Here is a 21104-nt window from a genome sequence, read left to right as displayed (position 1 = left end):
GCCTTTCCCATCTACGATTGTTTCTTGCAATGCCCAACTAAACCCACCAGACGCTCAAGCTTTACATAAGTCAGACCCTATATGTATACATAGATATCTAAATATAGGTGTATGGTTTATATCCGTATGGTTGAAGGAATGACTGCTATATATGTAGCCACGGTGTATATCTATAATATCTGTATCTTTTACAATTTCGCATTTTGTATATTTTATAACGACAACAACAACTAATTATTGCTTTTCGGTTTTTCTCGACATTGTTTTGCTTATTTTTCCATTTTGCATTTTGCATTTTCTTTTTTAGTTTTTATTTCTGTTTTTGACATTTGTTTCTTTTTGCTTAGACTACTTAAAAAAATCATCAATAATTTACTAAAACTCTAAAACAAAATCAACAAAACTGTGGAGGGAGAAGCTTAAATAAATGGGCGTCAGGGACTAGCAGGTGTACGGAGTTTGGGGCCTGGAAAAGCTGTTATACGCTAGCTTATTATGAATATTTCATGGTTTCCTCTTTTCCGCATGTTCATTCTGCTTCTATTTGTATCTTTATCTGTATCTGTAGCTGTATCTGTAGCTGTAGCTGTAGCTGTAGTAGGATTAAGAGATGTCATTTGTAGTTAGAGAGAGCTGTAGTTGAGTTGCGTTTGCTGTTTCAGTACCCTATTTTCGCCTTTCGCATTTCACTGATCTGTACTGCATCTGTACTGTAGCTGTATGGTTAGTTTAGTGTATTGAGACGGTGGTGCCTGTGGTGCTGCTGCTGCTTCGCCCCCTTCAATCCCCTCACGTCCTGAGCATCAGCAGGAGCCACCAGGACGAGGCGCCCAGCCAGAGCAGGCAGCTGATGAAGTGGCGCCCGCTCCCGCGGCTCAGGCCGTGGACGTCGGTCGCCGAGCTGCGACTGCTCCGCGCCGCTCCCTCGATGATGTTGTTGTTGTCCAGCTCGTGGAGCACCGGCAGCTCGCTGAGGTCGGACGCGGGCGGCGGTGCGGTGCGCTCGGTGGGCGTGGCCAGGGGCCGCTTTGGTTTGCACCGCCGGTGCTTCTTGTACGTCTTGGTCACATTTATGCTGTAGCCCTCGAGGAACTCGGAGCCCTGTGGGGCGATAAAGAGAAGGAAATGACAAACATTAGTGGCTGCGGCTCTGGATCTGTATATAATAAATTACGACATTAATTACATTTTTCTCCCTTTCCGACGATTTTTCGGCTCTTGTCCTTCCGAGACGAAGGAGCGCGAGGAAATTGAAAACCTTATTTATGCCGTTGGCAGTGCAACAAAAACGGGAAAGGACCCACGCAAGGACAACTGACATAGGGATACTCTTTTTAGACCAACGTGGAATTAATTAGGGTGAAAGTAAGCTTTTACCAGCACTGAATTGGGTACAAATTACGCTATAGAAATACTATGGTGTTTATATTCCAAAATAATCTTACTGAAATCTTACGAAAGAGACTAGTTTCTTAAATGGTTTCAACACCATATTTCTTTTTTGTATTGTAATATCAAAAAGATTCAATAAGAACCATCAATCTTTACAAAAACCCAATATTTCAACAATGTTTCGTTGCTCGATTTAACCGGAAGGGTTCGATTTTAATCAAAGCTAACTGATACTGCGTCCGTAAAGAAATATTTTCAAAGTAGATAGGGTAAACAGCACACAAGCTTAAGCAGAATCCCGGGACAATTGCAGAACAATGGAGCTCCGGAGCGGGATCCACACCCACTCACTCGATTCCCACGCCCACGCGGTGTTTACTCCTGGAGTCCCCAGTGAATTCACTGCGAAATTTTGTGTTTTAATTACGCTGAATAAATTTGTGTTCATAAATAGGTGGTTGCGGGAGATGCTGGGACTTGCGCTGCGGTCAAATATTTCATGCCCAGTCGAAAATCTAAATCTAGCGAATGTCTGCATTTGTATGAGGGGCGGACATCGGCGGTTGGTGGGCGGTGGTCGGTGGGCGTGGCTGACTTTATAACGAGTGTTTACTAATAATATTATGCAAATCGGGGGACGGCTACGACGGCGGCGATGGCCGAGCTCGTTGTTGGTTGTTGAATTTTTGAAAAGGCATTTTGTGAATCGTTTTGGGGACGCTGAAAGGAGGACCAAAAGGAGCGGAGTGGGATGGGGATTCCATGGGAGCAGCCAAATGCTTGAGAGACACGTCCACAGCCAGATCCACCTGCAGGTGTGGAGGTTGGAGGCGTGGGTTCCAGAAGCGTTCGCCTTGCTGCCACCCCGACAGACATTTTAATTTTAATTGAAAAGGAATGTGTGCTGGTTTGTTTGTTTGTTTCCACGGCCATTCAGGTTGAACAGCATAAAATGTGCAATTCTGTGTTATGCATAAATTTGGGGCTTTAATAGCTCGCTCTGGTCTCAATTTCTGACTGCCCCAAAGCTAGGCTATGGCTTTTCCATAGCCCTGCCTGTGTGCAGAGATTGACATGCTAATTAGGTTGGCCTGCTTTGGCTTTGGCCTTTTTTGGGGGCTCCGCTTTGCCGGCTTTGAAAGCCAAAGCCGGCCAAAAAAGTGCGCTACCTTATTTAATGCTATGCTAATTAAGTTGATCCAAAAAGAGGACTTTGTGTTAAGGAGTAAGGACTTGATTGCGCTGTGTGTAGAACAAGCAACTCCGGTCATAACTTGATATCAATCATTCAGTTTTGAGGGCATTTCCCAGTGGGTTGGGCTTCCGGAATTCATCGGGCTTAATCCCCATCGGCTTGAGATCTTTTTGTGAGTGGGAACTAGGCCGGGAACTTCCGATTCACCGAGCTCTGGGATCCGGCAGCTTTGTGAAAACTAATCACAGACTTCTTCAGCTCCTTTGTCACCTTTTTGCCGCTGTATATTTTCCGCTACATTTAACTGCCGTTCACCTCTTGGGCGAGCACACACTATGGGTTTTTTGCTTGCTTCTCTGCTAATTTGGGCGCTTGGAGGGCTTTTACAAATTCGATGGGCCTGTCCGTCAAGTGGGACTAGGGAGGTCAGGGAGATGCCTCCGGCTGAGCTCCTCAATGAATTATTGACTAAAGGACAACGGCAAAAAATGGCGGAGCCCTAACTGAGCCGAGCTGAAACGGCCAACAATATTTAACGCAATAGCACGGAAAATCGATGGCAATTCAAGCGTTGATAATTTTGCTCCAGAGCCTCAGTCGGAGTTGCAGCCACAGGCGAAACACAAAGTGGACGTCTGGCCAAGTCGGTGGCATAAAAATGGCAACAGTTCCCAACTTAAGCAATTTCCCACAATTTTCACAGTGCAAACTATTAAAGGCCGAGCCGGCAAGGCGGAGAAAGGGCACGGGAAGGAATCATGCCCATATGGGAGCATTCAGTCAGTCGATCTAAAGCATTTTGGACGTGAATTAGGGCCAGCTGGATGGGAGTCGCCTCTCGGCTTGGTCCTGTTCCGCCTCGCCTCACTGTGTGACCCATTAGAATGATCGTTGTCGAAGTCGTACGTGTGTTGGCCTGATATATGCGACTTGGTCTACGAAAAAGGGGAAGCCACCATCCACAGCACATCCACATCCACATCCACTCCGTACTCCATATTCCGCACTCCAGACTGCCGTAAAGTGGCGCCTAACAAACTCGAACGAACGCTGCCCATGGCCGCAATGCAATTGATTGCACTTTATAACGTGCGGTTTCCGGTAGACATTACCCGCATTTTGCCCCAAAAGGGGGGACTAGGGGGGTGGATGCGTGGGTTGGCCCTAATGTCTTTTCTGCCTTAACTCTGCCGCTCTCCCCGCCCCATGAATAAATGAGCACTTGTCTGGGTCCTGCTGCTGTGGGTGTGTGGCTGTGTAGCTGTGTGGGTGGGTGGAGCCATCAAATGGCAGCAAGAAAAATTATCCCAGATATTGTCTAGCAATTTAGCTGATTAAGCTGATGGATGTAAAGCAGCAGGACGAGCGAAATGCTCCCTGCGATTAGGGCGAATGGCGAATGGCGAATGGCGAAGTAAGAAGGACGAGATTGAGATGCCCAGATAGATAAAAAGGGTTAATGTGATTTCAACTGTGACAGAGCGGACGGCGACAATCCCCATCTTGGCAGTTGTGCAAAAGTGGAGCACTCCATCGCCGATATCATCGGGCAAATCGGGCATAAATCGAAAAGTCTGGCTTTAACTTACCGGCACCACATGATTCTTGGCCCCCCAGCAAATGGGCTTGAAGCTGCCCTTGCGTGTGGCCTCCTGGAACTCGCCAAATTGATTCTCCCAGTCGTAGGATATCAGACGTGCCTCCAGTGTCATTCCGGCCAATTCGGGCGGCGATGATATCAGCACGGGGTTTGAGTCGCTGCAAGACAAGACAGGAGATACAGAGCGTTAGAGGGCGAGCATAACAGCTAAGCTAAATAACATTATTAACTTTATTATTATTGTCAACTTTGATTAGGACTTCAAATTTATTACACTCCCAAAACGCAGTGAGTGCGGCACCACGAAAAGGCGCTTTGCCAGCAGATTTTCAACTTTTGCCCCCGAAATAAGGAGGCTGCGATGGGATGGGCGTGGGTGGGGCAATCCTGATCCCCTCGGTAAGTCCTGGCAGATTTACGCTCGAATTTTCGTCAGCGAAGGCGCGCGTCCAACAAAAACTTGGGCTAATTAATCTTTTAGATTTTCATTTGTGACGCGTCAAATACGCTGTTACAATTTCGGTCTGCCAAAGCGAAATAAAAACCGCACACGAGGGTAAGAAAAACCCAACAAATGGGCCAAAAGTGTAAAACCTCAGCGGCAGGCAATCAGTGGCGTAGTTCGGGGTTGCAAAACGGAAAACCCCGACCGGAAGAGTCGAGGGAGATGACTAATGGATTGGCTCATGGAAGTCATTTCTGCGGCTCTGTTTGTTTGCTGATTATTCAATTGTGTCAATCCCGCTGCTCGGGCCGTTCCCTATAACAAATATGTATAATTTGGCTTTTTAATTTGATTTCTGTTTTTACTTAGGAATGTCCATTTATCACTTTTAAAAGGCTTTTTCAGCGCTGATTTATTGTCATTAGTTGCGTTAGATTGCTGAGATTTGCAAAAGCGAGACCCTTGGAAAGTTCACTAGCCGTATCGAACACATTGATAAATCAAGCAGTCTAAAACCTTGGAAAACTCAAAGATATATATCCACTTGAGCTCCTACTGGATAAGCAGATAATCCATTGTGGCTTATTACCACCAGCCTACGTGTTAACTCTACAATGCTGAAAGTATTTTACTTGTTCGATTACTATATATGTATATTTGGATCATTTTGTATGATCCAAACTCTAAAAATTCGCTCTGCTCCGCATATGGATTAATGGATTTAATGTGTAATTCCCTTTCGGGTGGAAAGCTATACCCCTGCACCCCTTTTTGTCCACTACGCCACTGGCCTGTATGTTGTGCAATATAAATTCCTTCTGTATATTCATCTCATCTCATTCATTCCCTCCATTCATTCATTTCGTTTGGCTGGCTCACAGCCGTCTGCCCCTCCCCCTCGACATGCCCGTCCGCCCTTACAATTAGGCTAATTAATTTTGTTCTTTGCCGGGCATTACGAAAAATGTTGCTTTAATATCATGGAGCCCACACACATAGCGAGCGAGCGAGAAGGCGAGAGAACGAGGGAGAAGGAGCGAGAAACGCACATTTTCTTTGTGCTATCCTGCGAGTTGTTTTTGGCGGCTGGCAGAATCCTTTGGAAGCCGCAAACAAATCTCTTTTAATTAATTTATGATTCCACTCAATCCGCATCGAGGGTTGTGTCTGCGAGAGCCCAGCGCTCTCCGAGTGGAGAAAGGTGCTTGTGGTGGCAGGATAGGCAGGAGTGGCAGGAGTGGCGAGCAATTCTGTGGGGGATGGAGAAGGCGGAAGTGCCGCTGCAGCAGCCGCAACAATTTGCGGTGGGAAACACGAAAAATATTAATGTCTGCGGATTGATTGCAAAACCTCCCCTCTCGCCAGCATCCTCTAATGGCGCTGGCCACTTGTGCGAGTCCTCCCGCATGTCCATGTCTGTGCGGTCCGTATCCGTGTCCTGCGTCCCGCCATAATAATAATATAAAATAATATATGGCCGGCTCGATTCCGTCCATCTGTTTGCGGCAGTGCAGTACACTTGCACAAATTTACGCGCACTTCTGATCTGGCAATGGGTACTCTGCAAAGTACAATGCAATCTAGGCATGAGGCTATACTAAAAACTTAGCGATATGCATTTAAAGGTCTGAAGAATTCAGCAGTGCAGTGTAAAGTATGATTTGAACTTTATCCTCAAAACATAGTAAAAAATATATTGACAGACTAAGAACCCATGGAAATAACTTAGCCTTAAGTTTGGCAAATAATAATAATAACGTCAGAAGACTTCAAAGATTTCACGTGTTAGTATTTAAGTATTAAAACATGTTATGCATAGAGTATGGATAACTACTGGCTCTGTTAATTTAAGATTGATTATAAAATTTACTTATTTACTGCCATACTTGCTCAAGAAAATAAAAAGAGAATAAAAATAGTAATTAAAAAAAGAAGAAAAAAAAAAAACTTTCTCCTACATCCCTCTAATCTAATTGAATGCATTTCTAATTATACAGGTGCCTCTGTTAATTTAAGATAAATTATAAAATTTACTTATTGCCATACTTGCTTAAGACAGATTGTAAACAAAAAAAAAAAAAAAAAAATTTAACCTACATCCCTCTAATCTAATTGAATGCATTTGTAGAACTTTTCTAGCCGTGTATCCGTAGTGCATCTCCCTTTTACATTTGGTGCTTCGCGGTTCATTGGATGGATGGGGCGGGTGGGGAGGGGAGGGGTGTTAGAGGCGGGGCGCCAGGTTCGCCCGCTAATATATCCGGCCAGCATGACCGCAACCGAAGCCACCGTGACCTCCCACATACATATAATAAATATAAATGCAGTGGAAACGCACACAGATGGCAGTAATGTAAAAACGGGATAACATCCTATGGAGGATGTGGCCCGGCCCACCACTCGCCACTAGGACGTCCCGATGTGCGGCATCAATCGACGTCGTTTTAGCCTTATCGCCATTGACTTCATTGGCACTCAGTATAATTAAAATGATGGCCCAGCAGCAGCAGCAGCAACAGGATTTCAGCCAACTAGCCGGCAGCAACATTCGGCAGGACAAAGGATCCGGGAATCCGGGGATCCGGGTTCCGGGGATCCGGGCATCCGAGTGGGTTTCGGCTTGGGTTTGGGCAGTCACTGGTTTGGCATTGTTGATTATAAAATCCAATGGCACAGCAGCACAGCAGCACATCAGCACAGCACAATGCATTTCGGGCGGAACCAGCTCTAGGCCTCGGCCATGGACTCCAGTTTGAGCCACTCCAGGTCCCGCTGCATTCCTGCACTTCTTGTGCCAATCCGCATGCACATCTATTTCAACTGCGGAGTGGGGATGTGCAACTGCAGCTGCAACTGCAACTGCAAGTGCAACTGCAATGCGCTTTGCAATGGGTTTATTTATGTAGCGTTATGACGACGGCGCATTCCACTCAACACACAGGAGGCGGAGGGGCGTGGCATGGTGCATTTATGACCTCCTGTTCGCATGGGGGCAGAATTCAATTTTGAAGTCGAATGCAATTGCAATTGGCTTGGCATAACGACCGAATGACCGTTCTTGATGACAAATGAAAACTAAAGTGGGCGGCGAGGGGCGTTGGAAAGTGGGTGTATGATCAATCTAGCTATTAGACTGTCACAAGAGGGAGCGAATGCATACTCGTATATCAAGTAAACTTTAAATTAGGGCCAAGTAATTTCGGCAAGTGGCAATAGTTCGAGTGTTCAAGTTTCTGCGTTTTAAAGTAGCTGTGAGCGAGCTGTTTATTGTACTACCAAAATGCCAGATATTTGTATTAGAGTTTCAAAACTTTTTGAAGAGAACTGAAAGGAATCCTCCTTTTACTTATATAAAGTGACATTGAATTGGTATAATCATATTGAAGCCGAAAGCGCAAACGGCTTTCTAAGTATAAACAAGATTTCCCTCACCGTCGTATTAATTAACTGAGTAACTTTTCCCACGTCCCGAAGATTCAAGCTTAACAAGATGAGGAAGGCAAGGGATCCGAGCATCCGAACATCCGAACATCCCGCCTGATAATTGCGATGAGCCGCGCAAGGAGTATCGATAACAAAGGCAACGCGGCTGGAGCCCGAAAAACTGCGTGTGTGGAGTCGGTCATCCGATATGCAAAGATGAAGGCATGGCCAAGAAGGAGGAGTCATAAAGCAATAAAGGATATCATGAGCCTTAATGAGGCTCCCTTTTGGGCTTGGGAGGGCGCACCGCGCACAAAGAGGATATCTATATCACTCAGCCCCAAACAATTAACGAAAGCTGCGACCCAACGGCGAGTCAGGCACTATAAAATGAAGCCAATTTGCGTAGCTCAACAAACAGAAAACGCCAATAAACAAAGGCTGGCGCGGTGGGCTGGGAAAACAACCGCGAACGGGAGCGAAGTGGACGTGGACGTGGAAATGGAAATGGAAATGGAAATGCACACAACTTGAATAATTACTTTGATTTTAATGCCGGCACCAGATCCAGGCCAGTGGTAAGCAGAGGCAAACGCACGTACAATTAAAATTAATTTCGGTGGCCATGGCAAGTGCGTAAATTGTAAAAACCACTATCACATTATTTTTTCTGGTTTTCCCTTTTCGCATTTTCCCTTTTTCGCTGTTTCGCTGTTTCGCTTTTTCCGACGCGTTCCACTCGTTTCGAAAATGGTCATCGGGCAGCTCGGAAAATCAGGCAACAAAACCCCAAAACGTAAAACGAAAATTAAGCCAATAACGGGGCAATCGTAGCGATTCAGGAATCAGGCTCTGGCCAAAGGACTCCTGGAAGGGAATGAACCGTGTGCGAGTATGTGGCGACGAGGAGGGGGAAGAGCAGACGCCCATTGGGCGCATGATCAATGGAGCTCTGCGATTTCGAAGATGCACCGAGAGAAACCGGTGGATGATGCTGCTCTTAATCAGTGCATGCAATCCTTCCAATTGAAGTGCTACCCTGTAAAATACATCTCTTGTAATATGTCGTTTGAGCATAACTATGCATAACTCCTTCCGTCGCGAATCCTCGCCAGCAATTGTCCACCAACCGATTGGTTTCTCGCTGTGCCAGATGCATTCGCCAGCCAGTTGATGTCCTGCTGCCAGCTACTGCACTTCATCTATGACGCCCCACAACAACCGAACAACCGAACACCACCCACCACCCATCTTTCAGCAACCGCCCGCCACCCGCCACCGCCCCCTCCTCGGATGCATTGTGTGCTTTATGGCCTTGGGCCCTGACGCACGCTAACGACTTCAATGAGTTTTGCATGATGACGACGGCAACGAGGACAACGTGGTCGGTCCGGCCTTCTGCTGCCTCCGCCACCCGCCACGCACTCTGGGCAGCTCCACCTTCCCCACTTCGGTTGTATTGGGTTGCATCCCGCTCCGACAGAGTGTGTGTGTGGTGTGTTGGGCGATTCGGCCACAGTTGAAGTGCAAACAATTTCGGAAGCCCCTTGATACACTCGCCGAAAATCTGTGTGTATCAAATTAAATTGAATTTCAACCACAATAAGCATCCCGGCTTAGAGTCCATTTGGGAGTGGAGAGGGGATTGGTGGCGTTGGTGGCGCTGGTGGCGCTGGAGGAGGTTCTGATTGCGAGGATACCGGTTGGCATTTGCAAGTGGCTTATAATTACATTAGTTGCAGACCAATTGAGCCCCAATTTGGCCGCCCGATGCTGCCGGCTACGACCTGTGTGCATCATTAGCTTATCATTCAGCGTGGCATGCCGAGTGGGCACGAGGCAGCGGTTGTTTATGGCCACTGTTGTGTGAACGAGGAGATAAAAAGCATCAATTTGGAGCAAGGCTTTTTCCGATGTCTGGTTTGCTGTTTGTTGTATTTTAAACAAATCGAATGCTAAGCTGTCCAATTATCTCCTGCATTTCCAATTCAAATTTAATGGCGTATTGTTTGAGCAGCTCGATGTTCTTGCTCCCTTCCTTTTCCTGCTTAATTACCGCACACTGGCATTTAAAAGGACTAACAAGTACCACACATACTCCTACGCAGCACCCAATCCTGTGGCAAGTGATGCTATTGTTTCGCCTGTGCTCGCCTTCTATCATTGTTTAATTAAACCTGAAGCGTGCAACATGCGCTACCTGCGGGCACATCTAGACATAGAACAAATAGGAGCCGCAGTCCTCGCCAATCCTCACTGCGTTACCACCCCACCACCCACTTAAAGTTGGGACTGTTGCACTTCCCTTACTCCTGGTCTTTCACCCGCTTGTTGTCGTTCGGGCTTTCATTATGAATTTTAATCCGCATATCGCATTCGCACTTTCGGCTGCAGGAGCTTCAGACCCGCCCCTGGACCCCGGACCCGGACACCAAGCCCTATCCCAGATCAGATTCGAATTCCGGGCCGGTGGAGGAGCTCCTGCCCGTCGCCGGACATGAAGCGCTACAAAATTGCAGTGGCCATAATAACTGACCAACAGCAATAATAAGAACAACAATGGCTACAATGCGGGGAGCAGGGAGCAGGAGCATTGTATTAAACAAACAACAACAAGCGCGTGAAACAACAAGGCCAACAATAACACAGGCGGAGCTGGCCTGAACCCGTACTCCTCCCGACTTCCGAGTTCCGGCTCCCAGCTCCCGGCTCCGGCCGTCCGTGGCAGTCCCATAACGACAGACAATTGCAAATGACTTTATCAATTCATGTCGATTCGGGTACACGCAGTTCAGTTCAGATGTCGTCGGGCGGACGGAGGGGGGATGCGATGTTTGGGTCCATGAGGCCATGAAGTGGACATTGTCTGGACAAAAGCCAGTGGATGCGCCACGGGTGTCCGCTCCGCAATCACTTACAACAAAAAGCTGTAGGCACACAAAGCCGGGGATGGTGGGTTCGATTGTCCGGGCTTAGTGCCATGGAATGCGACGGGTGGTCTACTGAATGTGCGCACTACTAACCCGTTATCAAAGACAGTGATTAGCACTCCTTAGCTTCCATCTTGTCCGAAACCAATGAAGACTTAACGCTCACTTTTCATTCAAATGTAGTTCCAACCAGCCGAGTGCCTCATTTACGTGGCCATGTTGTCCGTACCACCTTTTTGCCGGGACCCACCGTAATCCGTTTATGGCGTTTACTTTGATTTGCGGTGTTTCTCCACCACGGCAGAGCCTGGCAAATTATCTTTGATTCGGCTTGATTCGATTTGATTCGGCCCTGGCCTGCGCCAATAGGAAGTGATTAATAGGGCGTGCCTCCTCGCCTCCTTACTTAATTTCGACTAATTTTCAGCGCACGCTTTAATACAATATTTATGGTCCCGGGCGGATTCATCCCAGACCGCTGGGGCTGCACTGCGGCAGCCATCCAAGAGTCAAGTGGCGGGTGGTGAGCGATGGGGGTTAAGGGACCCTGAATGGACCCCGAACGACTGCTTGGATGTCAGTGGATGCCAGCGAGGACGACTCCTGCGCGCTGTTTATTTACCACTTGACGGTAATAGAAATCAATATTTTCTAAATAAAGCGAGATCGTGGGCGGCTGCTGTCTCGTAATTTATTTTTCCACATTCACAATTCTCAATTAGAGCGGAGCCGGGTGCAGTGCAGTGCTCAGTGCTCAGTTCATTTTCCGATTGTTTGTTAGGCAAATACTTCAGAATTGAGAATACCCGAGTGCGGCGACGAGGAGCTCCAGTCGACCTCCTGGCCCCACTGGCACTTCCTATGCTTCCTATCCTTCCTATCCTGGCGCTCTGCGAGTTCGTTAGGTGATTTGGTTATGCAACAACATCATTAAATCACCAATTACTTTAGTCAACAGAGGAATAAACCGAATTTCCTTCTACACAAGCCGGGTGCCGACTACGTCGAGTGGGCGGAGTGAAGAGCACGGGTGGAGGAGACGAGCTTTGGAAGCTACAATGGATCCAAATTGAATGTGAATGGCGGACAAATTGATTGGGCGAGGACCTTAACGTCTCCATCTGGGCGATTAATTATAAAGTGCACGTATTTATACCTTGTTGGTTAATAACCCTTAAAAAGTTTCCTCCCTGTGCCTCCGAATAATGAAATCCATTTCCCTGAAATATTCACGCTCTCCATGAAACTTACTCATATTCGGAATGTGTCAATATTCATTAGCCCGGGATCGGCATCCGAGTCCGGCATTCGACCACCCAGTATTGTCGGTGCACTTATGATGGGCAGATGGGGCAAAAGGAAAATAAGGAAAATGTGTTACTTACGTTGCCAGTTGCTCGATGCCAAGCGAGTGCAACACGGTGGGCAGACTCGGCAGTGAGTGGCACGTTGTCAGCTTCTTCTGGCGTGGATAGTAGAGTGTCAGCACCGTGCAGCTTTCTTCCTTCATGGTGAGTCCACCTGTGCGGGAGGAGCGAAAGGAGGGTTGGAGTCATAAGAAATGCACCAGTGAAAGGCAAAAAACAAAAGCGGCGCTTTCCCGAGCCCATTCCCATTCCCAATCCCAATTCCCGTAGAATGCAGGAGGTGTCACCAGTGGAGGGGGACCCCATCCTGCCCTGGACTTTCGGCGATTCCCTCCGGTTCAAGCTGTTCCGGCTTGGCTGGCTGGCAACAAAGGACGAAATTAAGCGGCCGCTGCAGTTGGTGAAACAGCAGTGAAACAGCCAAGGTGCCATCATAATAATATTGCAGTGGAGACAGACTTGATGCTGATGGCTTGCAACAGAACTGAACTCAACAGCCCAGAACAGAACGGCGTCGCCCATTTGCTCCTGGCTTTATTTGAGCATCGCTTCAGACGGGCAACGCTTTATTTTTCCGGGCGCACGCCTCACTGACTTGCTCACTGTGTGCGGATCTATCTGGTTCTGCTCCATCCTGGTCGGTACTACATCATTACGGTTGTCTATTAAGACTCTGTGTGTCTCCATTGAGAGCTGTCACCCACTTCCAGGTTCCGCCTCCGTATTGTGTAGATTGCGTTTGAATTTGTGCAAGCAAGCAAGAAAGTCAAATTTGCGTTAGGTGCTTTTATTTTCTCAGCTCTACGGCGGAATTAATGGGCTGCAGTGAGGCACCTGGTATATTATATTATAAAAACTCTTTTAGCAACAGAAACATAATCGCATCTTGAAGAGATCTAGTTAAAATCATGATTATTGGATACTAAATTGTTTCGTCGGAAGCGCAAAGCTACGGCATCATTGTCCAGTTAAATTACTAAAATACTTCTAGCGCCTTCCTACGCGCTTCTCATTGAATCGAGTCCGGGTTATTCTCCACCCTTCAAAATCAGTTCTTTCCATTATCGTTGTCTGTTGTGTCAGCCTCACATTTTGCCATCTTCCCGTATTCCAATCTCATTAATAACAACCTCTATCCAGACTGCAGCATGCCATTGTCCGCACTGTCCATTTCGTTTGAGTCCTGAGCAGCTGTCACAACAGGAGCAGAGCAAGACCAGGACAACTCCCACTACAACACCTGGCAGCCCACCCGGCCCATTGCATCCCACTCCGTACCGCTCCATGCCGTGGCTAAGTGAAATGTTTCACTGTCTTGGTTTATGTATTTTACAATGACGTGGCTGCTCTGTCTTCGCCGGCAGGATCCACCTGCTCCCCCTCCCGAGGAGAGTGGTCGGCGCCTTTGTCTTGCGCCATCGTGTGCAACGGTTCGACCTGCTATTCTGGTATCCGCCTGCTATCCTCCCCGACCACCGCCTGTCCCGCCTGTCCCATATCGTTTGGCTGATTTAAATGTGTCATAACGACGATTGCTCACCGTTGCCACTGGCTGTTTACACAGCCCCCTCCGCCCACGCCCCTGTTTACACTTCAGCGCCATCGGCAATTCTATAGAACATTTTCGCTCACGACAATGTTGGGACTTCGTCCTCGCCTTTTACAATTTCCTATATACTGAATACTGCCTTTTTTGCAATCTTTATGGCCGTTTGGGCTGGGGCGCGCTTTCTTCGGTGCAGGAGCATGTATATACTCGTATACTCCCCGAGCACTTACCCAGGGTAATTGCCTTTCGTGACGAACTGTCATAAATGCATTCGGCGATGAGTCTGTCCCCGGGCATGGAATGCACCGATTGTGGCAGACGTCGAAAGTCCTGATAGGCAACATCTATATTGCTGTCGTGTGCAATTGGCGGCAGCTCCTCGGTTTGGCGTATCTGGAAACGGGGTTAGGAGCAGAAGTTAGCTCATTAGCATGGCGCTTCGGGTGGCTCAGTATGTCAGGGATATGGAAATCCAAGGGCACTCACCTGGCGTAACTTGACCTCCTTGCCGATCTGGTGGGTGCGCATCATCACCGCGAATATGTTGATGCCCTGCTGGGGGAAGGCGTAGCCGGTGCAGTCCTCGATGCACTGCCCCTCGGAAACGACCCGCTTCTGGCCCGGCGGGATGATGTGTCGCCAGTTGGGGTCCATTCCTGCAAAGAGAGTTCGGTTCAGTTGGGCTTCAAAAACGTTTCAGTGCTTTTAATTAACGGTTCGCCGGGGTTCGAGCGAGGAGGTGCTGCTAAAAGCTGCCTGGTTAGCGACAGATCCCGTTCCGCCCGTGAAAGCGGAAAGCGGAATGTGGCATGTGGCATGTGGAATGTGGAAGCCCCAACCTCGTTATCATCGCTCATCAGTGTCTCTCCAACGCCCACAGCCATCCACAGACACCCACAGCCTGCACTCGACACTCTATTTAACTTTGAACGCTGATTTTTTAATTCGATTTGTCGCAGAACGTGTAATTACATTTTAATTGCTGCTTTTGATGTTTTAACAACTTTGTCAATGCAAGGCAGCTTACCACCACCCAACCACCCAGCCACCCATATATCAATTAGGAGAAAGCTCTTTACTTCCATGAGATTCTTCACAAATCAAATTTTGCATTTTCCAATTTTAGGGTGCTCCTGCTGGCCCCACGTTGGCTCAATTAGTTAAATGTTGTGGAATATTGTTCATACGCAGGATTCCCACTCCCCGGCCACTTCCCATCCCAGCTCCCAGATCCGATGCTCCCCACACTCAATTAGGGCCTCGTGTCGCCTGGCCTGGTGAAAAAATATTTAAAATTCATGTGCCACATATAAATTTGCGCTCCTTCCCCCGGCTGTTTGGCATTTCAATTGCTGTGCGTGGGAGGCGGCGGAATCGGGAGTCCGGAGTCGGGAGTCGGGGGTCGGGGTATAGTATGCCAATCAAAATACTCGCGGGAAATACTTGGCATTGCTGGAGCAGCCCATTTCTGAATTCAGCTGGCAATTCCATTTTTGTGCTTCGCGCTGCTCTCCTATTGGGCGGCCGCGTGAATCTGGGCTTAAATGTTGTTTAAATCCTGCATCCTTTCAAAGCGATTAAGCCAAAGCGATCGATGTGTTTAAAGGGGTTTCGCATCCTTATGTTTTTGGCAAGCATGTTAGCTTGTTGCCATCGATTTCGCTTATATGGGAAGCCAATTCAGGCGCTGCATTCACTTTCTTATTGAATATACGATTTAAGATTAGTTTGCAATTGCATTAATTATTTTTTCATTGATTTCCGGCTTTGTGTTTACAACTCTTCGAGCCAGCTGCCACATTCCCATGCCGCTGACCTACTTTCCTGCCGCTCCCTTTTCCCGCTCGGGCTCATCCGCTTTAATCCCATTGAACATACGTAAAAATATTAACTTTAAAGCCCTTTGCATAAAATATCCATTTGGCTGGCCGTTGTGTACGCCTTTTTCCAATTTAACCACCTCAACGGGCGGAATATGGCATAATGAATTGAATTTTACGCCCGCCGATACGCGACTATTTCCCCATATCCATAACTATGTGCACGCTCTATGCGTGGGGATATATGTAAATTTGCTTTGCATATTTGCCTGCGAGATTATTTCTATTAATTTTCATAGTCGCCACCGAATGGGTTTTGGCTTTGTCATGTGCCAGGGAATCAATTTTCAATTACCGAAAAAATTGTTTAACTATGCCGAGGTGGCTTTAAAAACTTTCCAGCCAATAGCTCCTATTTTTTGGTCATTTCACAAGTGTCATGCGACCGAAATCAATCAATCGACCGGGCGAGGGGAGTGCGCGTGTCAGGACTTTATGATACCCATACTAAAGCTCTCTATCATCAATTTAATTGAAAGTTACGATTCATGCGAGCGATGAGCTGTCGCTTAGGAAGTTTGGGCTCCTTTACGGGAACGCTTGCGTGAAAGTCGCCAGAAAGTTTTGCGGCCATCCTTTAATTGGTTTCCATTAACTTTCAATTTGATCAGTCCATTTGAATATTATCAAAGCCCGCAGAGAGCTCTGCTGTGAAATGGCTGGCCAGGCCATGGGAGTTTCCACTTCGTCCGGATTCATTTCATTTCGTTTCGTTTCGATTCAATTCCATTTCCGTCTCTATTCCTCTCAATGCGACTCTGCAAATTTCCATTCATTAAATCAAAATTCAATATTGGCCATGCGAAGCATGACGAAATTCGCCCAAATTCGGCATGGCCCAAAAGCGAGGGGCGGGGCGATTGGCTCTATTTCTATTTGATTTGGCCCAAAGCGCGGCGGGGACAAGCTCGCTCGCAATTCATAACTACACATATTTTTCAAATCGATATTTAACGCTGCCATCCAATGCCATCCAATGCAGTTGCCGGGGATTTCGGCAGTTGCATGTTGACAGCCAGCACACGGTGAATGGCAAATGGCAATGGCAAATGGCAGAATGCAGAATGCAAAAATGTCCGATTGCAACTTTTCTAATTATTTTAAATGGCAATTTATGTCAAAGCGTCAGCTCACTCACTTTATGTCCAAAAAGAGGGAACGATTTGATTAGCGTCCATGGGAGACACTGATATCGGCCATAAACTCGTATTTGTATATTTTGACGCCAAAATTGCTGACTAAAACTCGGTCACGAAATCAAATTTCATATAAATATTTTTGGGTCAGGTAAGCGCTGTGGCAGCGTCTAAAATTTATTCCATGCATTGTGTATTTTCCCGGCCAACTTAAAAGGCACTTGTATGCTTTGATTGAGAGAGATTTGTGCAGCTGAATGTGCACTTGCATGTTCATTAAGTTTCTATGGCAATATCTATACAAAAATTTGCGAAAATATTTTTTAACTTGCATGCTTTTCATTTATTAAAGTAGTAATTTGGCAATGAATCGCTTTTCCTCCCTCCTTTGCGTAGTAAACTTTTGTAGAAATGTCCATTTCTGAAGACCGACTCTTCATAACTTTCCCTTATTTGTCAGCAATGAGTCAACCCTATGAGATCAATGGATGTTCACTCATTTTCCGCTGGGCTTTGAGCTGCCGATTACAGTCCCCAAGCAGGCTTAACATGCCCAATCTCATTTGTTCCGCCCCACCTTCCATGGAGCCATCCCCATCTCCATCTCCAAGGTGCCATAAAAATTCGCCAAGCCGCAACATTAATCACAGATTCGTTGCATACTCCAGGGCGCTATATCAATAACCAATTAAATTGAAATTAAATTTTGCCGCAGCCAGCCAGAGCGAGATGGGCGACTGGGGGAGAGGGACGGAAGCAGACCGGAAACGTAGCAATTTCGTAGCTACTTATGCGTGTGGGACCCGAAAGCTTTGGCTTTAGCTCCCCTCCGTAATTCAATTTATAGCAAACCAGGAGAAAATTGTAGCCAACATTTTATTTTTCGCTGCGGCTTTCCTCATTTTTTATTTATTGACTGGCTGCTGCGAATGTGTTTGTGTGCGTGGTATGCGTTAAATTCCAATTAAATATTTCAATGGCAAATGCCGTCGGCCGCCCCAAAGCCCTCCCGTCCGAATTTTCCCTGGATTATACCGAAATTCTCCTCTGTTTTTGGCTTTCCCAAATTGTATTTTTCTATCAAGATGTATTAATCCACTTCTCTCTCTCTCTCTGTTTTTCGCCGTGCTTCAGCGTTCTACGCCGGAAGTTTTGGCAACACCTACTCAAAAAAAAAAAAAAAACAGAAAAGATGGATGAAATGTAAGTAGTCGAAGTTCTACCAACCGTCCAAACGCCCCGTTTCCCCTCTTCCCCCCTTTTATTTAGCGCTTGGCCATGTCTTTCTGTGCGGTTGGAGAAAAGTTATATTGGTTTGCGTGACTCTCAACAAAAGTGAAATAACAATTGCAGCAACAACAGCAAGGACAGGCCTGGAGTTCACCCACCACAACCGCCACCACCACCACCACCACCAGCACCACCCAAAATGCCAAAAACAAACAGAAGAAACAGGGCCAACATGAAAAAAAGAAAAATCTAAAGTGAAATTAGTATTTTAGTTATCCTCTGCCTGCTCACGAACCACACAATAAGCCAGGTACACAGAAAAATTGAGAACCTGAGGAATTTTCAGGTGGTTTGTTCGGCCGTTTTTATTTGGATTTGGATTTGGATGCGCGGTGCAGCGTAGGGTGATTGAGAAGTACTCAAAAGACGCTTTCTTTCAATCGAGAGTCGATAACCTAGACAATATGATAATTGGAGGGAAACTCGACGGAATTTCACGGGGATGTGGTACCAATGAGGAGCTCGCAAGTTGGCTTATAATGAATGAGTGATACTTGCAGAAGTTCTATCTATCTATCTACTATCTAAGTTCCAAAGTAAGAGTAATAAAAAGGATATTTTTACTGAATTACACGAGAAGCCCTCGCTGCAACCATCCACAATGAACTGTTACCGGCAGCACCTAACCTTTTGCTTTTTGAATTATTTAGTTGCCTGGCTAGAAAGTTTCAGCTTTCCGCTTTTGTTTCGACTACAGACACATGCCAAGTCGTTCGAGTTGTTTGATTTGGATGCGTGTATGTTTGTGTCCAACGGACGGCAAATTTAAAATGAAAATCTATTTGCGAGCGATTTGGAGCAGCTCGAATGAAAAATGAAGAGCCTTGCCGTGTCTGACAGGCCCGCTCGAATTACAATTGTGACGATATAAACTTTCATGGTGGATAAAAGGTAGTTAAATTGCTGTCTGGCTGCTCCTTCCCGGGATTTATCTCCTTTGTTTGTTGTTATGGCTGTTTTCGCAGACAGCCCGTGCACATGGATACAAGCACCCACACCCAGGCGCAACTAAACCGCATTTGGACAAGCTGGGCAAAGTCATAAGCTTTTGTTTTACTAGCCCCACCAATGCGGTTAGAGCTGCCATTCCACACCCGTCGTGGCGCTCCAGTCCACTCGGCAATCTCATAAATTGCATGACATGAGCTGCATACACACAGATACACACATGCATATATAGAAAGTCCTGTCGCATAAAATATACAAAGGGCACCAGCTGCTCTCCCACTCGCACCCGCTGGCAATTTATTTATCCACATACTCGCACATGCATATGGCCAACCCCTTGCTTGGGGATGGGGATGGGGGTTGGATACTTACCGATTGACAGTATGCCAGCATCGTTAGGTCGCAGGACGTGCGTGAAGTAGATTTTCAAACCCGAATTATCCGCCATTTGTCTGGCGTGCAATTGGGCAAAGTCGGGCTTCAAATTGTTGTAATGGGTCTCCATTAAATAATATTTCGCCTGCCGCGACTCGATCGGGTAGCCGGCCTCATGTGGATAAGTAAAGCCCTGCAAAAAGAAAGCCCGAGAATGACAGCAAGCAGCGGAAAAAGGGTTACAATGGATGGACTGGGCTGGACTGGGGGAATATGTTGAGTGTTTGTTGTTGTACTCGCACACGAGTGTGTGTATATATGTATGTATAAGTTGGGGGAGGCGCTGGGTGGGGCTGCCCGGAACGGAAGTGGATGCCATGGCCATGTGCAATTTAAATGCAGCCATCGGAGGAGTCCTTGGCCGGCTCCACCCCGCAACTTGCCATCTCGTCCATTGCCATTCAATTGCAGTGCACAGCGCCCCTGGCGGACAGCAGCCGAAACATGCCACTGCATTATGGCGCTCTTCTGATGAAATTATAAAAGCCGTGCCCTGAGTCCTCGAGCTGCTCGGAAAAACAAAAACACGGATCGGACGGAGGGGTCAGGGGCCAATAGGGCCAAGGTATTCATTTTTTCGATACACTCTGTAGCGTGCGGAGTATGTGCTCTCCGGAGGAGCAACTTGAAGGATCACGTTGGTTCTGTCTTGATTGTAAATGAGATTTTATCATAATCAGTTTTTATCAGTTTTTTTACTAGCGATCTCATTTCGAAACTAGAATCAGGAGGGGTTCCTTATTACTTTTAAGGAATAAATAGTAATCAAGATATAACTCTAAAATTCCTATTTCCTGTGTGTGGCGAGCATAAACTGAAGTTTTGTGGAATTCGCTTGACTAATGTCCTTGCGAATTACTGTTACGGACGACTTAGGGTAGCAAAGAGTTCGTATAGGCTCCTTTGCCATGGCTTTTTCTTGTTTTCGCGTTGAAAGGAGGCATTTGCGAAGGTTAAATTAATATTGCATGGTTATGGTTATGACGAAAATGGTCGAGGGTATTGGGTCTCGGGGCATCGGGACATCGGGTTCGAGGCTTTGGGCTTGGGGGCATGGGGCATCGGGGCCGGAGATTGTGATTCCGTTCTCGGATGATTATGCTTACCTCGCTGCCGCGCGACCAGGAGGCCACGATGGCGTTGCACGCCAGCGGAATGGACCGGGCTCCGAGGCACGGGCGGCCCTGCTCGCGTGCCATCTCCTCCAGCTCCGCGTGGGCACCCTGGCACTCGTGCAGCGTTATGTGCTGCAAGTAGTGCACGCTGGACGATGAATCATAAATCGGCTCGTACTGCAGCCATGAAAAGAAAATGAAGCGGAGGACGGGAGACAACGGTTAGTGATGTGATGTGCATGGTGCATTGTGGGAAAGATAGGGCGCGCGAGACGGGGATAAATTTTTAATATTTCAATTTGGTTATGCCGAGGCCAAGAGACAACGGTGGCTCACAATGCGGAATACAGCCGGCGGAGAGCTGGAGCAGTGACTGCCAGACAAAAGCGGAATGCCCGA

The 21104-nt window shown here is 47.1% G+C and overlaps 1 protein-coding gene across 1 annotated transcript in view; it reads right to left on the bottom strand.

Annotated features, from left to right (window-relative positions):
* Positions 1-333: 333 nt before the first annotated feature.
* LOC6543980 (MOXD1 homolog 2) overlaps positions 334-21104 on the bottom strand; it is a 106500-nt gene continuing 85729 nt past the window's right edge. Inside the window, exons 5-11 of the mRNA XM_001973685.3 lie at positions 20697-20882; positions 19528-19723; positions 14388-14557; positions 14132-14294; positions 12371-12506; positions 4177-4345; positions 334-1101 (exon numbers count right to left, since the gene is read on the bottom strand). Of these exons, the coding sequence (XP_001973721.1) occupies positions 790-1101; positions 4177-4345; positions 12371-12506; positions 14132-14294; positions 14388-14557; positions 19528-19723; positions 20697-20882 (1332 nt within the window). The 3' untranslated portion in view covers positions 334-789. The remainder of the gene's footprint in view (positions 1102-4176; positions 4346-12370; positions 12507-14131; positions 14295-14387; positions 14558-19527; positions 19724-20696; positions 20883-21104) is intronic.

The sequence above is a fragment of the Drosophila erecta genome, unplaced genomic scaffold (genome assembly GCF_003286155.1).
Source record: "Drosophila erecta strain 14021-0224.00,06,07 unplaced genomic scaffold, DereRS2 tig00000021-arrow-pilon, whole genome shotgun sequence".
In the NCBI taxonomy this organism is placed as follows: Eukaryota; Metazoa; Arthropoda; class Insecta; order Diptera; family Drosophilidae; genus Drosophila; species Drosophila erecta.
This window is presented reverse-complemented; position numbering and strand designations above follow the sequence as displayed.